This window comes from Arvicola amphibius, chromosome X, assembly GCF_903992535.2.
Source record: "Arvicola amphibius chromosome X, mArvAmp1.2, whole genome shotgun sequence".
Lineage (NCBI taxonomy): Eukaryota > Metazoa > Chordata > Mammalia > Rodentia > Cricetidae > Arvicola > Arvicola amphibius.
This window is the reverse complement of record NC_052065.1, coordinates 42,227,873-42,245,979: the sequence shown is the minus strand read 5'-3', so window position 1 is coordinate 42,245,979 and position 18,107 is coordinate 42,227,873. Positions and strand designations below refer to the sequence as shown.

The window sequence follows — 18,107 nt, the reverse complement described above, 5'->3', positions numbered from 1 at the left end:
ACTAATATACGTTCTTCTCGAGAACAGATGCTCCACTAACCAAATATGATTTAATGTGGGCTTTCAGAAATGCATGATTCTCTGCTTCTGGAGTATCAGATGCATGCCTCTGCAAACTCAGATGCATTCAGAATAATAATGAAATTCTATTCTTGAACACAAATTCCATAAAATCCTAGGGGATTTTCACACAAACTATTAGCTTCTGATATATTTTCCCATCTTTTCTCTCTCTCCATTTCCTAAAATAATATGGGCTGACTCAGAAAATACCTTTTTCCATCTGTCCAGATGACTAAAAACATGGACAACATTTTGAGTCAGTCATGTAGTCAACTGTTCCCCCTCTGTTTTAGGCAAGGAGATATGGCATATTGTCCAGGAAGATATATGTGAATGTATGCTGAAAGTGACTTCTGAGTTCACAAATATTTTAATCATATCATCTCTAATAAAGTTAAATAGCCATTAAATTAAAAAGACAGAGAACAAACTGTGAAAATTATGTGTCCGCCATACCACAGAAAAGATATATAATTTAATATAAAAATAATTCGTGAAACTAAATAAGAAAAAAGATAAAACTGGGGAAACAAAAATGTCTCAGGGAAAACAGCTACTCATTTTTCTTGAGGATAGCTATGCTCAGTTCCTTTTAAAGAAGAAAAATACAAATACTTACCAGTATATATTTACACAGATAAGCACTTATATCAAAATACACATTCAATATATCTGTATACTGCTATAGCAAATATGAATGAAATGGAATTGATATATACAATCTGATGAAACTACTTCCTGCAATGTAACATTCATATCCTAAAACTTGTCATTATTGTGAGATGAGTCATGATCACAGAGAGAATCCCAGTGCAGCTGTCGATAATATGTGAAATATAGAAAGAACAAGAGACAAGGAGAGGGGGAGGCAAATAAAATGTTTGAATAGCATAAATTAAAAAGCTACAGTTTATCCTGCAGTGCCCACAGAGCTTGATTCCATTTTTTTTGCCAGATAAACAAAATCATAGGAGGTCAAATCCCATATATAAAATGGCATTGTATTTACATATAACCTATACATATCGTCTCATACAGTACAGATATTCGCTGTTGTAAATGTTTCATAAACAGTTGTGATATCATCTGAGTAATGGAAAGCTTATATGATCTTTTCAGTTATGTCCAATCAGTACAGATATGTATATTACTATGTGCTTCTGATGCAAAATTGACTTACTCCTTTCATGAAGAACCCGCATACAGGGAGACCTGAGTGTGAACACAGGATCTAGGTTTAATAAAGAACATTTTATAGACAAAGTGTGATACATTGCTGAGATTTGCCAGAAAGATCATAAAATGTCTTAAAATAGGAGTTAAGCGACAGCAAAGAAAACATGGCAGAAATGATGAAAGGAGCAACAAGAGTTGAAGGAGGAGGCCAATAAGAAAGAATCAGTTTCATGGTGCTTAGTTGGACACAGGGGTGTATGCATGCATGTATGTGTACTCCTACTTAGTGACTTAGCAGATGAAATCTTAGAGATGGACAAGTTTTAAGGTACAGATGAAGCCTTAAGAAAAACGACCTGTGTCTATGAGGAACCAAGTTATTAGAAGATGCATATTATTCTATGATGCATGCTTCCTTTGTAGCTTTTTGATTTATGAATATATAACTGTTATTTTTAACTATCTAGCAAATGTATCTCAGCCTACCCCTGTATTTTATGAATATCTGCCATCTAAAAAACTTAAGAAAAAACTATTATGCTTAACGTCAAGCATACCTGTTATGAACAGATCAGTAAGTATGGGTTTCATATCCTGCCCTTTGTTATTCTACTGATGGCTGCAATTATTACTTTTGCAATACAGATCTTTTCTACTATGTAAATGTTTTTCTATAATATTTCTATGTGCTTTATGCCTGGTATCACCACTAAAATGCTCAGTTGTTTCTTATATTGCAAATGCATAAGTATTTATGTGTTCTATTTGTAATAGGTATACTCTCCAAATGTTGACAGCTACTATTCATCAGACAAAGATAAGAAGCAAAGATGAGGATTGCTTTCTTTCTAGATACTTTTAAGCATCAACTTCTGTTAAAACCCTAAAGCACAGATGCCATGTTGATAAAATATTAAACCTTTTTCTGTCAGGTTCATGAATTTGAGAATATGAAGCATCACAGCTGATACAGACATCATGACATATGGCTGGCATCTCACCTCTGTAAATGACCAGCTGTTTCAACAAATAACATATCCTATTGAAATTTCCCTTATCTTTTGATTCTGATACAAATCAGTTCATACGTTTATTGTATTAATTAGAAGAGATATATATTTGAAAGTCTTTGTGAAACTGTAAAAGGGAATTAAATAAGATAAATGATTCCTTTGTTGTTCTGAGTCTTTTTTCCCCATGCATGATTATAAAAACGCAAACAAAGTACAAATAACTTTTAGAAGACTGACATCCGAGGCTTTGTGAGGTATTGAAGAGTAAGTACAATAGTTATGGATCAAAGAGTCTATTAATTGAATATACCTTAAGCTGTATATTATATACAAACAGAAATATGATCTTTGTAGCCCTACAAAGATAGGGGCATATTCAAGTTTTTTTTTCTACAATAGTCTCACACAAAAGTAGCCTCACAGTGCCTCTGGAAGGCCAATGGTCATGTGCAGTAGATCAAGCAGAAAATGATATGATGGGCAAATCAAAAAGAAAGCTTTTCTTTACTCAGAGTAGCAGAACGAAAGTTGAATAATTTAATGGAGTTGGGCATAATTTAATGGAGAAATGAGCTAAAGGAAGGATTGAGTAGTTTTGTCTTATTATTGACTACAGGATCAATATAGAGAAAAAGAGTATGTCTCAAAAAACCACAATCACTACTGAGTCATATCCTCACTACAATAACAAGAAGGACAAAGAAAACACTGTGAGCAATGAAAGGCAGTTTACTTGAGGACATGACAAGGTATATAAGCACATACAAAATTGTTGAAAATGAGCTAGAAATGTGTCTTGTAGCTAAAGATTGAGACTAGTAAGGGCATCGATACAGTGGTCATTTAAATTTAGATTGAAGATATGATTAAATCACATTGATAAAATAATGGATAGACAGATCAAAATAGGAAACCTTCCATTAGATTTCTATGCTAATGGAGTTGTAAGAGAAACAGATGTTGAAAAAGGACACAGAAAAGAGACAAAAACTCCCTGAGTGTGTTGTAAAAAGTCTCACTGATGGTAGAAGCTTTCGAGATAAATGAGATTTGTTTTGCTCACTAAGAATAGTTCCTTAAAAAATCAGTAAAGAAAAGTCCACAGAAGACAGTATGTGAAAGAACATCTATTAAACAAGGAAAGCATCATAGGGATTTGGGAGAGAGAAGTCAGGTGTCCGGTGAGTCTGCATGGAGAATTTTAGATAGAATAAAGCTCCAGGAGAGAGAACTCAATGATAAAAAGATTAATATGGATTTTTAAAATACAAGATTAAGAACCAAGTATGTTTGGTGAGCACAGTCACAAGAATAGGGATTGAAAATACAGCCTTAATATAATCATTCATCTATGACAGCTAGGTGATACAATGAAAAGGCTAGATCACTCTTATTTTCTGTTTGTTATTTTGTATTTGGAGCTCGGTCACAACACTTCAATTCAGTAAGTTAAGCAAAACTCACAGTTTGAGACAAATATAGATAATTGAGGTTTCTGAGATATTGATACCAGTTTTCTGAATGGGAACGTTACCTGTTCGGAACTCTCTCATAAATAAAAAAAAAATTGGTGCTTTCTCATATATCTCCAAATATTTGTATAAAACCTGCCACAATTTAATCCAACTGAATTTGAGTTCACTGTAACCATGACAGATACCACCTGTAGGTTAGAGTGTGTAGGTTCAGTCCTCCAGAGACTTCAGTGAATATTTTGGTAGTGGGAAAATATACAGATCTCAAAATAACTGTGGGAAGTCATCTTCTGATGCGCTTCCTTTAGTAATAGTCACGGTATAGGGAATGGGATGAGGGAAGGGAGTGGGGACTAGGGTTGGTATGGAAAATGAGAAATTATAGGTTCTTAAAGAAAGAAAAAGTCACAATACACATTGTCTCTTCAATGTATCATTTAAAAAATCATGTGCTGATGCTTTTTTGAAAGATAAACATTAGGTTTAATTCAGCTGGTTGTATGACTGAAAGTGAATGCACTGAGTAATTTATGACAGATTATGTATCCAGTAATATTTAGACAAAAGTAAAGTGAACAAAATGAGCCTTCAAATTGTAAGGTCATTTGCAATTATTTTATTAAGCAATCATATCCGAGCAAGGCTTTAATGAAGTGGTAATGAGTTAAAGATGTGCTGCCAGCAAAGGCATTATGGAAAACCTAGAAAATATAGCTCAGTAAAGTGATAATGAGGGAGAAACGTCTTCTATTTTGGTCTTGGCTTATGTTTCTTTGTTTCAGAATATAAGACATATCCCTTAAATCTTGGTGGTTTCCATGGGAGTGAGTTATATTAAAGCAGTGTTAAGGGGTTGGATGTGTGAGAGAAGGGAGGAAAAATTTAAACTTAAAGTGGCAATAAAAATAGCACCTCTCATGCCAAAGAGATCGACATAAGCCCTCATTAACAGGTGGGATAGAATTATTATTTACTGATAAAGAAGAAACTGTAGAAGACTCTTGTTTGAAGTTATAAAATTAGTCTTTGAAAAACCTGGAATGAAAACTAGATTAAAGAAGAATATGAAACATACTTTCTTATTTAGTCATCTTTCCTCAACACTCCAAGAAACTAGCCTATGACAGAGGGTTTACCTCTACCCCCAAAGAGATGTTTACTTTGAGGGGAATCTTTCAGGGTATAAAATATTTAGACTCATCTATCAATTAATTGAAACATGGATCAATAGTTAAAAGCATACCACTATCTTGAAAAGAATTACTGAGTTTCCTGAAATGTTTACTTTTAAATATACCAATAGGATCAGGTTCATAATGTTAATCTACCATTCCTAGTGTAAGTTTGGTAAAAGTCACTTCATTAAGACCTTTTCAAACTGAATGAAATAAAGATTTCTTCACAAAGGCAATATTTGAAAATTTAGAAATACTAGTGTACTTCATTTTCATACTCTGACATATAATATAGGTCACACTTTCTTACATTTTTAGCTTTCCTATGATATTGAAAAGGTGGAAAATTACACCAAATCTGAGTTGTGTGCATGACAATTTTTCATACAAATATTACAAAATTTGTTTTAAAATTACATAAGATCATTTCAAGAAGCTTGAGGTTATATTTTTCTTAAGTAGAATATATTTTTATGGAATGAGTATATAATGAAAATAATGACTTGGGGGAAATCTCATTAACACATAAGATATCTAGGCATCTAAAAAACTCCCTAAGCAATACAATTAAGTCAATTAGTAATTTTTATTTATATGTTCAGAATTTTTAGAGTTATATACATAGTTTTAAATTAGATTCAAATTCCTTATGGACACTAGGAGACTGTGTAAAAGAAAGTCTTGTAACTACAATTATATCAGGAATATAAAGTTATATTATTATGAGAACTGCCTCTAGGTGAAGAATTAATATTTATCATCTTAGGTAGATCTCACCACAACAGCATTTTGTGAGAGAATCTAATAGCATGAAAAATAGAACGTATTTCTGGGAGGAAATAAAGTACTGAAGGCATCACACATGCAAAAGATAGGTTAGATCATCGTGAAAGAATTTTCTTGGTTTATAAGAGAGAGTAAATGTTGACAGACCTGTGAAGGAAAAGGACTCCGTGTGGAATCAGAGGTGGCAACATAAGCAGCCTGTGTGTAGGCGTAGCTCTTGAATCGAGGCTTGGGAGATGAAGAAGTTTGCTCATAGCCCTGTGCTAGACTGACTGTGATCTGTAAAGGGTTGGGGAAGAAAAGGAGACAGAAGAGGAGCGAAATGTGGTAAGTAATTGGGAAGCACTGCTTTCCAAGACTCTAGAAAACAGATTAGTAAACAGAAAGGGTGAGATCAAACATTTAACCTTAAACACATAAATGGTAGTAAAATCTAATACCCTCCAAGAGAAGAATTCACTGTGTTGATCTTTCTGGAGAGCAGAAAAACCGAGATGATAACGAGTGTAGGATTTAAAATTCAGGTTCCACAGGGACATAACTCCACAGCTGTATAGCATGGCATTCTGTGCCCTGGAAAAAAATGGGTACCCAACGGCAATTTCCTCTGATCCCAAAGTAAATAAGGCCAGAATTCATCAGGTCAATAACTTGGTACGGGCTAAAGATGTCATGAGCATAAAAATAGAACTAGCTAAGTAGAATGGAAAAAAATTAGACCCAAGAACTTTCATTCCTTTAGCAAAATTTTGCACAAGATTTTTTAATCATTGTTTTTGTTTAAGAAAATACAGTATACCTACTGTTCAGAATGATTAATAAAACTCAATTAATAGGCTCCCTTTGCACTTATTTCACTGATGCGATAAATAATTTTATCATATATTGTTGATTTAATTGGCAGTAAATGGGTTTTAAAATATTTTTCCATTTAAAATGAAAAAATCAAAAATCAACAACTATTTATTCAAAAGGTTACCACAAAATATTTTAAATGTATTTTTGAATAAAATGTTTGCTCTTTATATTCTGGATTTTTCACTTTCCCATGGTTGATAGCAAACCTAATTTTAATGCATATGCAAATTTTTCTTTAATTTTATTTTACATTATATAATAAAAACAGTATATTATGTATTGTAAACTGATTTAATATCAAATAACTTTTAGAAGTGCTTTTATCAATGTTTTTTGAAAATAATGCCTTGTGTCACATGAAATTTTAAAAGGTTTATTTAATCCTTGTGAACACATGAAATGCTATGTATATATATACATATATATACATATATACTGTTATGAACATACAAAGACACATATTATTTACATATGTGTGAATGTCATACCCAAAGTTGGAAATAAAATTGCAAAGCTCTCTTATATTTGGGCTCCTGTCTTACCTCTTGCGAATAATGCATCTGGTGATGTAATTGAAAGTGTTCTTCTCTAGTAGTCACTTTCGCTGGCCTGGGCAACACTTCCACTTCCTGGATGGCTTCCATGCTCACGTGTTGAGGCAAAACTTGAAAGAGTGATGTGATGTACATTAAGATGGACTTCTTATCTGGATAAGTGGTAGCAACATCTGTAAGCACATTAACAGCACACATCAATTTTTGGTTTCTATATTTGAGACTCTGAAAGGGTAATGAACAAATCAATGTTACAGGAAGCAGACAAATTAATGAGCACTTGTTTGTCCATGAAAGTCCTCCAGAGACTAATTAGAACATGATAATCAGGCCTACAATGCCCTTGCAATTTTGCAAACCACTGAGATGAGCACTAAAGTTCATTTCTTTTTCTTGTTCACATAAAATCTTTATTCTATACCACTTTCTCCTAAAGAAAACTGCCTAAACTAGCCTGTCTAAGTGAGTAGCTTTTATTAGATAATAAACTATTTTAATCACATTTTCCTTTCTATGGAAAGTTATATTTTATGTTAATTAAAATGGTACATTTATAATTAAATAATTATAAAAAGGTTTACTGCTTGAAACCTCCTAAAGAAATTTTTTTCTACAATAACATTATGCACAGAATGACATGTATGTGTCTTAAAGTGAGCCATGTATTTTCCCAATAAAATCTAAAGTATCATCAGCCTGTGTTGCTTCAGGGTTCCCATGTGACCCCTCAGCCAAAAGCTCCACTGAATGCAATCCACTCTCACCACTGAATGTCTTACCTAGCTACAAAAGATGGCAAATTCAGAATACATACCCTCCATTACTAGAAGACATTGCTAGAGTCACCCTCATAGATTCAAGACTAATGGTAGGACAGATTGTCTCTCTCTGAAAACTGTCAGCTCCATTGCTCAGCACAACCTCCAAAAAGCTCATTGAATGTACAGAGGTTAAGCTGGTGCCTACATGGAGCCTTCATCCCTATGTCCTAGTATATTTGGTGCAGGAAGGTACTATTCAGGCTACAGAAAGGGAAGCCTAGACTCCAATCCAGTTATAAAACCCTCCACCAGCATTCTGTCCTGCCTGCAAGATGTATTGGGCCAATGATGTCACAGAACTTGGGGGAGTGGCCAACCAATGTCTGGATTAACATGAGATCCACACCATGAAATATAGCCCATGCCCTAAATTGCCTGGATAGCCAGGAACCAGAGTCTGGATAATCGAGAGATGTAGGGTAGAACAAAACACAACTGTTTTTTTTTTAATCAATGAAATGATTCCTAATGACATTCTGCTATACTCATAGATTGGTGCCTTGTTCAGTTGTCACAGAGACTTCCTCAGGCAGTAGCTGGACTCTGGTGAAGAGACCCACAGATAAACATGTATAGGGATAATCTAAATTGGAGGTCTCCATATGGTTCTACCTCTAGGAAATTAGGGAGCCCTGCCCATGAATGGGGAGGAATGATTGTAGGTGTTAGTGAGGCTAGAGGATAGCAGGAAAACATAGACCACAGAATCAACTAAGCAGGACTCATATGGGCTAACAGAGACTAAAGGGGAAACCAGAGGCCTTCCAAGGGAGTTGTTACAGGACCTCTGAGTATATGTTATGGCTGTTGGCTTAGTGTCACTATTATGCCACTATTACCCCAATGGGTCTATCATGATAAGCTGACTGTTATTGTAACATAAGTTCACAGCTGGGTGAGATTTTTAATGACTTTTCTTCCCTAGACACATGCATAGCACCATATTTTATGACAAAATTATATAGTTTCTTTAGCAATAGGGTCATTACCTTCAAGTTCTGATGCTCCACTAAGAGCAATGACAATAGTTTGTATTATTTTTTAGAGGTTCTGTGACCCCACAAGGCTAGTGGGACATAGTGGTAGAGGCTGTAGAAAGATTGTAAGAGCCAGAGATTAATGAGGACTATTACAAAATTATACCTTATGGATGTGAGAGGGCCATTGCACTCATGAAATCACAACAGCTTTGTTGTGAGATATTTGATCACACTGTGTGATGATGTTTCTCTCTTTCCTCACATGCTTAAGGTATCTTCTGATTGGTTTAATATAGATCTGAAAGGTTAATAGCTAGGCCAGAGAGGATAGACAAGACGTCTGGGGAGTAAATTGGAGGAAGAACTTAATATGGGGGATTATCCAGCTAGACATGGAGAAAATGGTACTTATAATATTGAGGAGATGTAACAAATCATGTGACAAAATGTAGATTAATAGAAATGAGTTAATTTAAGTTTTACAAGTTAGTTTGGAACAAACCTAAGCTAAGATCAAGCTTTCATACTTAATAACAAAGAAAATCCATTATGTAGCTTTGGTTACTGGCACAAGACCTGTAAATGATCAAGTTAGGCAATATTCCAGCATGGACAGAGGGGGATCTCATGATGTTCCATATCTAGCTGAGGACCTATTCATAGTTGATGGTCTCTGGGAGAAGAAATGTCTGGTTTTTTCAGAAATGTGACCCATGGGAGTATTCTCATGTGCCTGGAATGACCTTATACTTACTCATATGGGTATTACTTACTGGGATAGTTGATTTATTTTAAAAATAATAAGACGATATGAAGCTGGAATAGGAAAAATATTGAGAGAAGTCAAGAGGAGTTGGAAGAACTGAAGTGGAGAGTGGATATGACCAAAATGCATATGTATAAAAATTAATAAATAATAATTTTTAGAATTAAATTAGGAAAATAAATTTTTTAAACACAGGTATTCTGATTGTGAGTAGAAAAGGTCAGGAGTAAAATACAGTTGATAAGTACAAAAGAGTACTGAGTAATTCAGTTACTCTTTTGCAAAAAATAAGAACACAAATAAATAGATGCTGTGGGAATACCTTCAGCCAATAGACTTTAAGATACCAGCCCCCTTTGGGCATGGTCTCATGTATTATAAAAGCAGAAGTAAAGCATGTGCAGGCTTCTTGAGTGCTGAATTCAGTTCCAGTTCCCAGCACTAGCAGAGGACTACAGATCCCTATGCTTCCTGTGAGTTTATCCCCAGGTAAATAAATCTTTGTCATACTCCACTCTAGGTAATTGTGGAGCTCTTTTGTATACCACCAAAAAAACTGATAAATTATTTCAAATAAAATAATAGCAAACATAATAATAATGGGGTAAAACTGAAATTATTACTAAAATAACCAGGAACAATATGCAAGTGTGATTAGAAAAATCACACCATTTAAAAAAATAAAAGATAGTACTTAAAAATCTCAGCTAGAACATAAAGGCAAATTCATAAAGTGCATGCAAATGGAAAATGAAGAAATCAAATTATTCCTATATGCAAATCATATGATCCTTCAATCACATACCTATAACACTCTATCCTTCATTTCTTATAAAATAGCAAAATAGCAGAATATAAGATTTTCAAATCACTTTTGATAAAGAGCAATAAATTTTGAATAAAATGAAGGGAAATGGAGAGGAAGCATGGTGGGCATTGATGACTTTATAGCTACCATAACAAGTACCAACCAATAAACACCAACTTGTTGCCTCTTCAACTGTTTCCTAAGCAGTGTTTCCAAAGATGTATTTCCAAAGCAGTGGCAACCAGTCCCATCTGGAAGTATGCTAGGTGAGAGTGAATTTACCCCAATAAACCTTAGATTTAGAATGGAACTCCATTAAAAGTGAAATTAATGTCTAAGCAATCATTTTTATAATGTGAACTGAGCCTACCCCCAGTTATGAATATTGTCATATACTCTGACCTGTAATTTCTCCTCAATACCTGGACACCTATTTGCTTTGCTGAGCTGCTTGCACAGCACTGAAAGACTCTGATTTCAAAGACTGGTTGGCAACATCATTTTTTTCCTTATGAGAGCAAGTAATAAAGTAAGCCCTAAGTTTTGTGATAGCCTGATGGTTTAGTGAAATTCAACCAATAAGATTCATTTGTACCTGTAAATTAATTAAAGAAAATTATTTAAGTAAGAGTACAGTGCATTTAAAGAAAAGAATTCTGAATTTAAACCTAGACTTCTTAAAAAATACTGCTCTTCTGTGTGTGTGTGTGTATGTGTGTGTGTGTGGGTGGGTGGGTGGGGGTGTGTGTGTGTGTGTACATGTTCAGTATCTTCTATTGCCTCACCTATGAAGTAAAAGTAGAACTTCATCTGGTCATAGTCCTTGGGAATGCAAATGCAGTAATATTCAGGAAAAAACAGGGAATGGTCAGAAATTTCAATCAATGTTCATGTAAATTTAATGAAAAACGTAAATAAATTTTCTAGAAAACACACTTATTTAAACACCATATTAATTCAAATGTATTAGTCCAAAATATTAAAAATTGAACAAGCAGTTAAGTGGGGAATATTATAGAGACATTCAAATGTAGTTTTAAAGTGTACTTAATAATATAGTTATACCAGTACATTATCACATCAACCAACATAGTTTCTAATTTATGTGGGTTTCTATAGAAATGTTAGGATGAAGACCATCCATCTAATAATATTTCAAGCTACAAACAAAGTGAGCATACTGGTGGACTGAAAACAATCATCTACTTCATCTTATCTATACATTCTAAGCTTACTATTGAACACATATTAATTATATTTTACATTGGAATAAAAGTATCTGCAAAGATCAAGTGAGAGGTGACAAACAAAGTTTGATAAATTTAATCTTCCCTCTGTCTGCACCCTTGAAAAGTCAATGTATGTGAGTTCGGAATAAAATTGGTGCTTTCAAAAAATGCTATTCCTGTCTTGGGCAGTCAAATTCTGGAAAGACTGATTAGCCAGCTGCCAAGCATAACCTTGAAACACATCTGGGAAATCTAAAGAAATGTCCGGACCATCCAAATCAAAGGCCAGACTTATTTGTGGAGAAAAGCAGAAATTAAAATACTGTATTTTAATGCACATCACATGTATAACCAGGATTTTAAAGATTACATATGCATAAAAGTGCATGTGTCAGCTTTCTTTTTAACAAATAATTTTATTTATTAAATTAGGGTACATCATCCAGACACCATCATAAGAATAAATTTGAAGAATTTTTCAGTGAGTTTATATAAGGAAAAAAATGAAAAAACAAGAAAATAATTAGTCCAGTATTCAAAAGAGAAGAGGAATGGACTGGGAAGAGTGTATGGTCACAACCTGAACAGTCAGATAATCTTAATGCAAAACTATAAGGTTACATGCTAGAATGGGTGGTTGCAAAAATAACCATTCATATGGATATAAAATATTAAAGAATATACTAAAAAAGTTAACTAGCCAATTATTGGAAGTTTCCAAATGAGTAGATGTGATATTTTGTTTTAGTAGATGTGATATTTCTTAGTGCTGTAACAAATATAGCTTGCCTGAAGATCAGAGTGTTGAGCTAGCCACATTAGTTAGCCAAAGAGGCCAGGAAGTGATGGCACACACCTTTTATCCCAGCACTCAAGAGAGGAGGCAAACAGATCTCTCTCAGTTCAAGGCCACCCTGGGTTACAGGAGACTGAATCTAAAAGTGGAGCAGAGCTCACACCTTAGATCCTATCCTAGCACGTGGGGTCATACATCTCTAATCCCAGCACTGTGGAAGTGAAGACAGGGGAGAGAGAAAAGTAAGGAGGACACAGGAGTTCAGAGCATTCAGTCTGAGGTTTTGTAAAGATGGTATTCAGATTGAGGCTTCCTAGAGATAGGATCTCGCCCCATTTGGTTTGAGGATTCGGTAGAGGTTAAGAAGTCACTTTAATGGCTGCTACTCTGCTTCTCTGATCTTTCAGCTTTCACCCTCGATATTTGACTCTGTGTTTTCATTATTAAGACTAATTAGGATTGCGCTACAAATAGATCTTTGAGTTTAAGTGGTATGACTTCTAAATGGTAGAACTGATAGGTTGTAGACAACATTAGAGCATTAAGTAAACCACTAAGAAATTCAATTCTTTTCACTTTTAATATTTTACATGTACACGTACACTCAAGATTTGTGTCTTTTCCATTTTCAAATTACTATATGACAATATACAACAAAATGAAAATAAATAACCTATGCAGGTACTTTAATTTTAAATTCTTTAGCATTCTTAAAGAAATGTTTTGCTTTCACCAGACTAATTGATCCGTTTTTCGCAGTTTGTTCATTGATTCTCTTAGGTCCATCTATCCTCTACTAACAATGCTTCTCATTAGAGGAATATAAAGTGTAGTAGTGAAGATAATTTGCATTGATGAAGATGATTCTGTTTCCTAATAACATTAATAAAAATAAAACATTGCCTTTTATTTACTGATGAAGATTCAGTCATTTTATGTTTTAAACATGTAATTATTCTTTTCAATATGTTCATGATATAGCTAGGAAAAAAATATCACAACAATCCTACTACATATAGAAAACAGTGGCTCAAAAAGCTCAGTGCTTTCTTAATAACAAAGACAGGAAGGAAATTTATGTACTTAAAAGATTCTGCATTTTATTTATTGTGTGCATGTGTGTGCATATGTGTATGTTTCTTGTCAGTACATATGTGGAAGTCAGAGGACAACTTAATGGAGTTGGTCCTCTCTTCAAACCATATGAGTAACAGAGATTGAATTCAGGTTATTAGTCCTGGTGGCAAGAGCTCTGCCCTCTTAACTATCTTGCTGACTATGCAGAAGATTCTGGTATACTAAAAACTATTTAAGGATTCTGACCACTTGTCAAAAACCAACCCATTCTGCAAATAGATAAGAACAATGTTAGTATCAGGCATTTAATTTTACAAATAATGACATCTAGACATGATTTGATTATGAAAAGTATTCTATTAAAATATGAGAAAATGCATTCATTGAATTACATTGTAGGAGGTTATATCATGAATGTTGAGGATAGGGATATAAGTAAATGAGTGAGCACAGAGATAATTCTTCTTTCTTCCTCCTCTTTCCCTAATGTTCCCTGAGCATTAGCAATTAGGCAGCTGCCACTTCAATGTGGTAGAGAAATGGAAAAGAGAGGCAGAGTGTTCCCTGTGCTGTGGAGAGAAGAGGAGGATCTGAAGACATGGCAGCAATAAGGAACGGGCTAAATGTAGGTGATCTAAACTGCCAAATGGGGCTATGTGATGTCCAGGTCTGTGCTGCCACTGAGGGTCATATCTGGGTCCATAGCCCTACCACAGCTGGGGGCTTTGTTGATGTCCATGGCTAGTGTTACCACCAAAGGCCATTTGGATGTCTGTTGTCTGGGTCCCCACCTGAAGCCATGTTAATGGCTGAGGGTCATTGTTCATGCAGGAAGCATACTAATCTGAGCAGCCTGTGCTACCACCTGAGGCTATTTTGGCCTCTAGGGCAAGCTGCCACTGAAGGCCAAGTCTGGATTCATGGTTTTATTGTAGTCGGGCTCTGTGTTGATGTCCTTGGCCCATGTTGCTACCAAAGATCTTGTGGATGCCAAGGATGTGGGCCAAGTTGGTTCCCGGAGCCAAACTGTCACTGCGAGCACACTGCTCTGAGTGCTCTGCACTGCCAGCCAGGGCCATGGTGCTATTCAGGCCCAAAGTAACACCAAGAGCCATGTCGATGTCCATGGTCTTACCACAGCCAGGGTCTGTGTTGATGTCCAAGTCCGATGTATACTTGGGAGTGTGGGAGGGCATGGTAGAGCTTGCTACAGTGACCTGGGCACCAGAGAGCTTCTCCTGCCCCTTGTTATCTGCCTCAATGGGAGAGGTGCAGCCCCCTCCTTGGAGAACTGACCATACTGATGTGGATGTGGGAGAGCTAGCCCCAACCCTTGATGGCATATGGGGTGGAAACTGGTTCCCCACTTCTAAGTAGCAGCAACAGAAAAGCTGGCCCTGGTCCAGTCCTGGTGGAGCTGTGAACTGACCAACCCAGCTACTACCCAGGCTCAGATTCAGGGCTTTGAATTGGCCCACGCTAATATCTACCCCTTCTACTACCTGCTGGCCTATGTAAAGGGACTTGTCCTGTGGAATCATAGCCACACGATTTCCATGAATCTGGACAAAATAAGGGTATCTGAGAGAAGTTTTGGTGAGGGTCCAGTATTGATGATATACCATAAGCCAGAAGCAATGAACCAGTCTAAGAACTCACTGCAATGAACATTTGCAAGCAAAATTGTTTGAGCAAAAGTATATACTGTGGTAACCACAGCTCCAAAGGACACTACAACAAATGAATATGTGATGGAGAGGCAGGAAAGATGGAGGAGCAAAGAGGTTTTTGTTTGTTTGGTTGGTTGTGTTTTTGGGTTTTAATTTTTTTCTCTTATTTTGGGGGCAAGACTACAAGGGTGGAGGGTGGACATAAAAGAAATGGGAAATAAGTGGTATGGTGGTGTATTATGTGTAATTCCCAGAGAATCAATAAAAATTCAGTTAATAAAAATAAAATTTTAAAAAAATAAAATGCACTCACTTTAGTGAGTAAGTATATAAAAAGAAATACAACTTATATAACAACCAAAGAAATGCCATTTAGGGCAGAAAATTAAGAGGCTGCTGTGAGATAATGCTTTTATACACTGTAAAGATTTATTAATTGTACTGGTATAATAAAATGTGGATTGACCAGTAGCCAGGAAGGAAGTAAGTGCAGGGCAAGTAGACTAAGAGAATTCTAGGAAGAAAAAAGATTTTCGATTGCAAGTCAGATGCAGAGGAAACAAGATGAGACTGCCTCACTGAGAAAAGGTACCAAGCAATGTATCTAAACATAGATAAGAAGTATAGATGAATTTAAGTCATAAGACCCAGTGAGTAATAAGCCTGAGCAAGAGGTTTATAACTAATATAAGGCTCTGTGTGTTTGTTTGGGACGAAACAGCTACAGACCAAGCAGGACAGGAACTTCCTTCTAGAACAGTCTGTTTTCTGTACATGACATGGCTATTGACTGTAGCTATGAACCAACAGCTGCTGAGTATACCTGCATAATATCAAGTCAACTCAAATTACAGCATAGATAGGGAAGGAAACATATGACCCCACTCCTAACTGATGAGCTACTGGATGGTAACAACTACTAGGAGAGGTTACCATTCTTTGAGGATATGGTCATTGGTGGTATTCCCATGCTAACTGGACTTCTGGAGGAGAGATTATAAGGAAGTATATTTAAAAATATTAAAAAACCATAGTTTATTATATATGTGTAGAGTTTCAAATACACATTCTCAAAGAAAATAGTAAACTATTCTAGTAGAATGCTAAGTTGTAAATATGCAATGTTTATAATAATAATATATAAGTGTACATATTTCAGTTATCATTGTCTTATATATAAATTTCATAAAATTATATGCATATATATTTAGCATAGGCCAAACAAAATTATATATATATATGTATATATATATATATATATACATATATATATATATATAACATTTGGGGGGGTTGAGACAGGGTTTCTTTGTAGCTTTGGAGATTGCCTTGAAACTAGCTCTTGTAGACCAGGCTGGCCTTGAATTTACAGAGATTTGCCTGCCTCTATCTCCTGAGTACTGGGATTAAAACCATGCACCACCACCACCACCTGGCACATAGAAAACTTCTCTTGATCTATTGGTATTATCACTTTCATCTATTCCATATTATAGACTAGTTGACTTCCATAAAAGTTCTGTTTTAGCTGGATTTTTTTTCCTTAAATAGGAAGGAAAGTTACACATTATTAATTACACATATCATTAGAACAAATAATACACAGGAACCAATTAGAGAAACATCAATTAAATAGAAATTTTCACCCAAATAGATGTTACAATTTTCATAAACTATCTTTAAATAGGAAAGTACTTCAACAAACAAATACCTTTCATAAACAAATGATCTAAATTACATGTTGTGTCTATAAATTTTCAGCTCAACAATAATTAAAATATTATATGTTTAGAAGTTATTCTTTGAGTGCATTCCTTTCTGAATTACGTTTAAATATTTTCAGCTACTTCAAGACAGCTTTTCCCTGCATATCATCTAAAACTAGAACAATAGGAACAACATTGTTCTGACAATTGGATGCTGGTCAGTGATGGACACTATTGTTAGGGAAGCATTTCTACATTCTTATAATTCTCTCTGCCTGCTTATTGCAGGAAGAACATTGAAAAAAGAAGTATTTTGACTTAGTGACATTTAACTTTGATTCCTTAATTGTCACCTGCTGGTTTTGTGCTTTGTTTTTTGACCTAGACAAATTTACTAGTTTTTTTTCCTTATTTCTAGAAAAAGTGCAATAAGTTGCAGTGGTAATCACAACAAAATGTTGTATTTCTATTCACTAATTTTCAAAGTATTAAAAGTAATAATTGATAAGTAATAGATGAGATTGGAGGTATTTATTTCAAGTGACACAAATTTATTTGGTTATTATGGTTCTACCTGGTATGTTATTGACTTTAGAAAAAATGTCCAATAGTATAAGAACAATTATAAAGCAAATATGCCAATGATCATTAGAATATCTAGCAGAAACCATATATAAAATTAGTCCTTTCTGAAGCAAATATTGTAAAATCTTCCTGGCAATGTACTACATCATATTCATGATAGATAGTATTGTGGCTGTAGGTATCACATGCTACATTAGTGAAAGTAGTATAAAGTTTAGCAAATAACTGTCAAACAAAAAATTCAAAAATTATAAGATGATAGATGGTAAAAGATACTTGTTTGAACTACTCCCAAGTTTTAGAGTCATCCAACAGAAACATAATGGACTGCTGCTGGGATTCACAAAGTGTCTAAAGCATTAGTGGAAGCATGCTGAAGAAACACAGCAAATAGAGATGCAAGCTTTAGTGTGTATAAAGTTACAGGGGCACATTCTGCTTTTAATAGTATTAACACAATTTCATTTGAGCATGGTTTGGTGTTTTCAAGCTTCCACTAATGTAATTAGACCTATCCAATTATAATACAATAATATGCATGAATGATAACTACCAATGTAACATGTAAT

General features: G+C 34.8%; 1 protein-coding gene across 1 annotated transcript in view; it reads right to left on the bottom strand.

The window, feature by feature from the left end:
• The window catches only part of Dmd (dystrophin), a 1,847,711-nt gene that overhangs the window by 1,553,880 nt on the left and 275,724 nt on the right, over nucleotides 1–18,107 (bottom strand). The window contains 2 exon segments of the mRNA XM_038316167.1: nucleotides 5,836–5,967; nucleotides 7,089–7,273. Of these exon segments, the coding sequence (XP_038172095.1) occupies nucleotides 5,836–5,967; nucleotides 7,089–7,273 (317 nt within the window).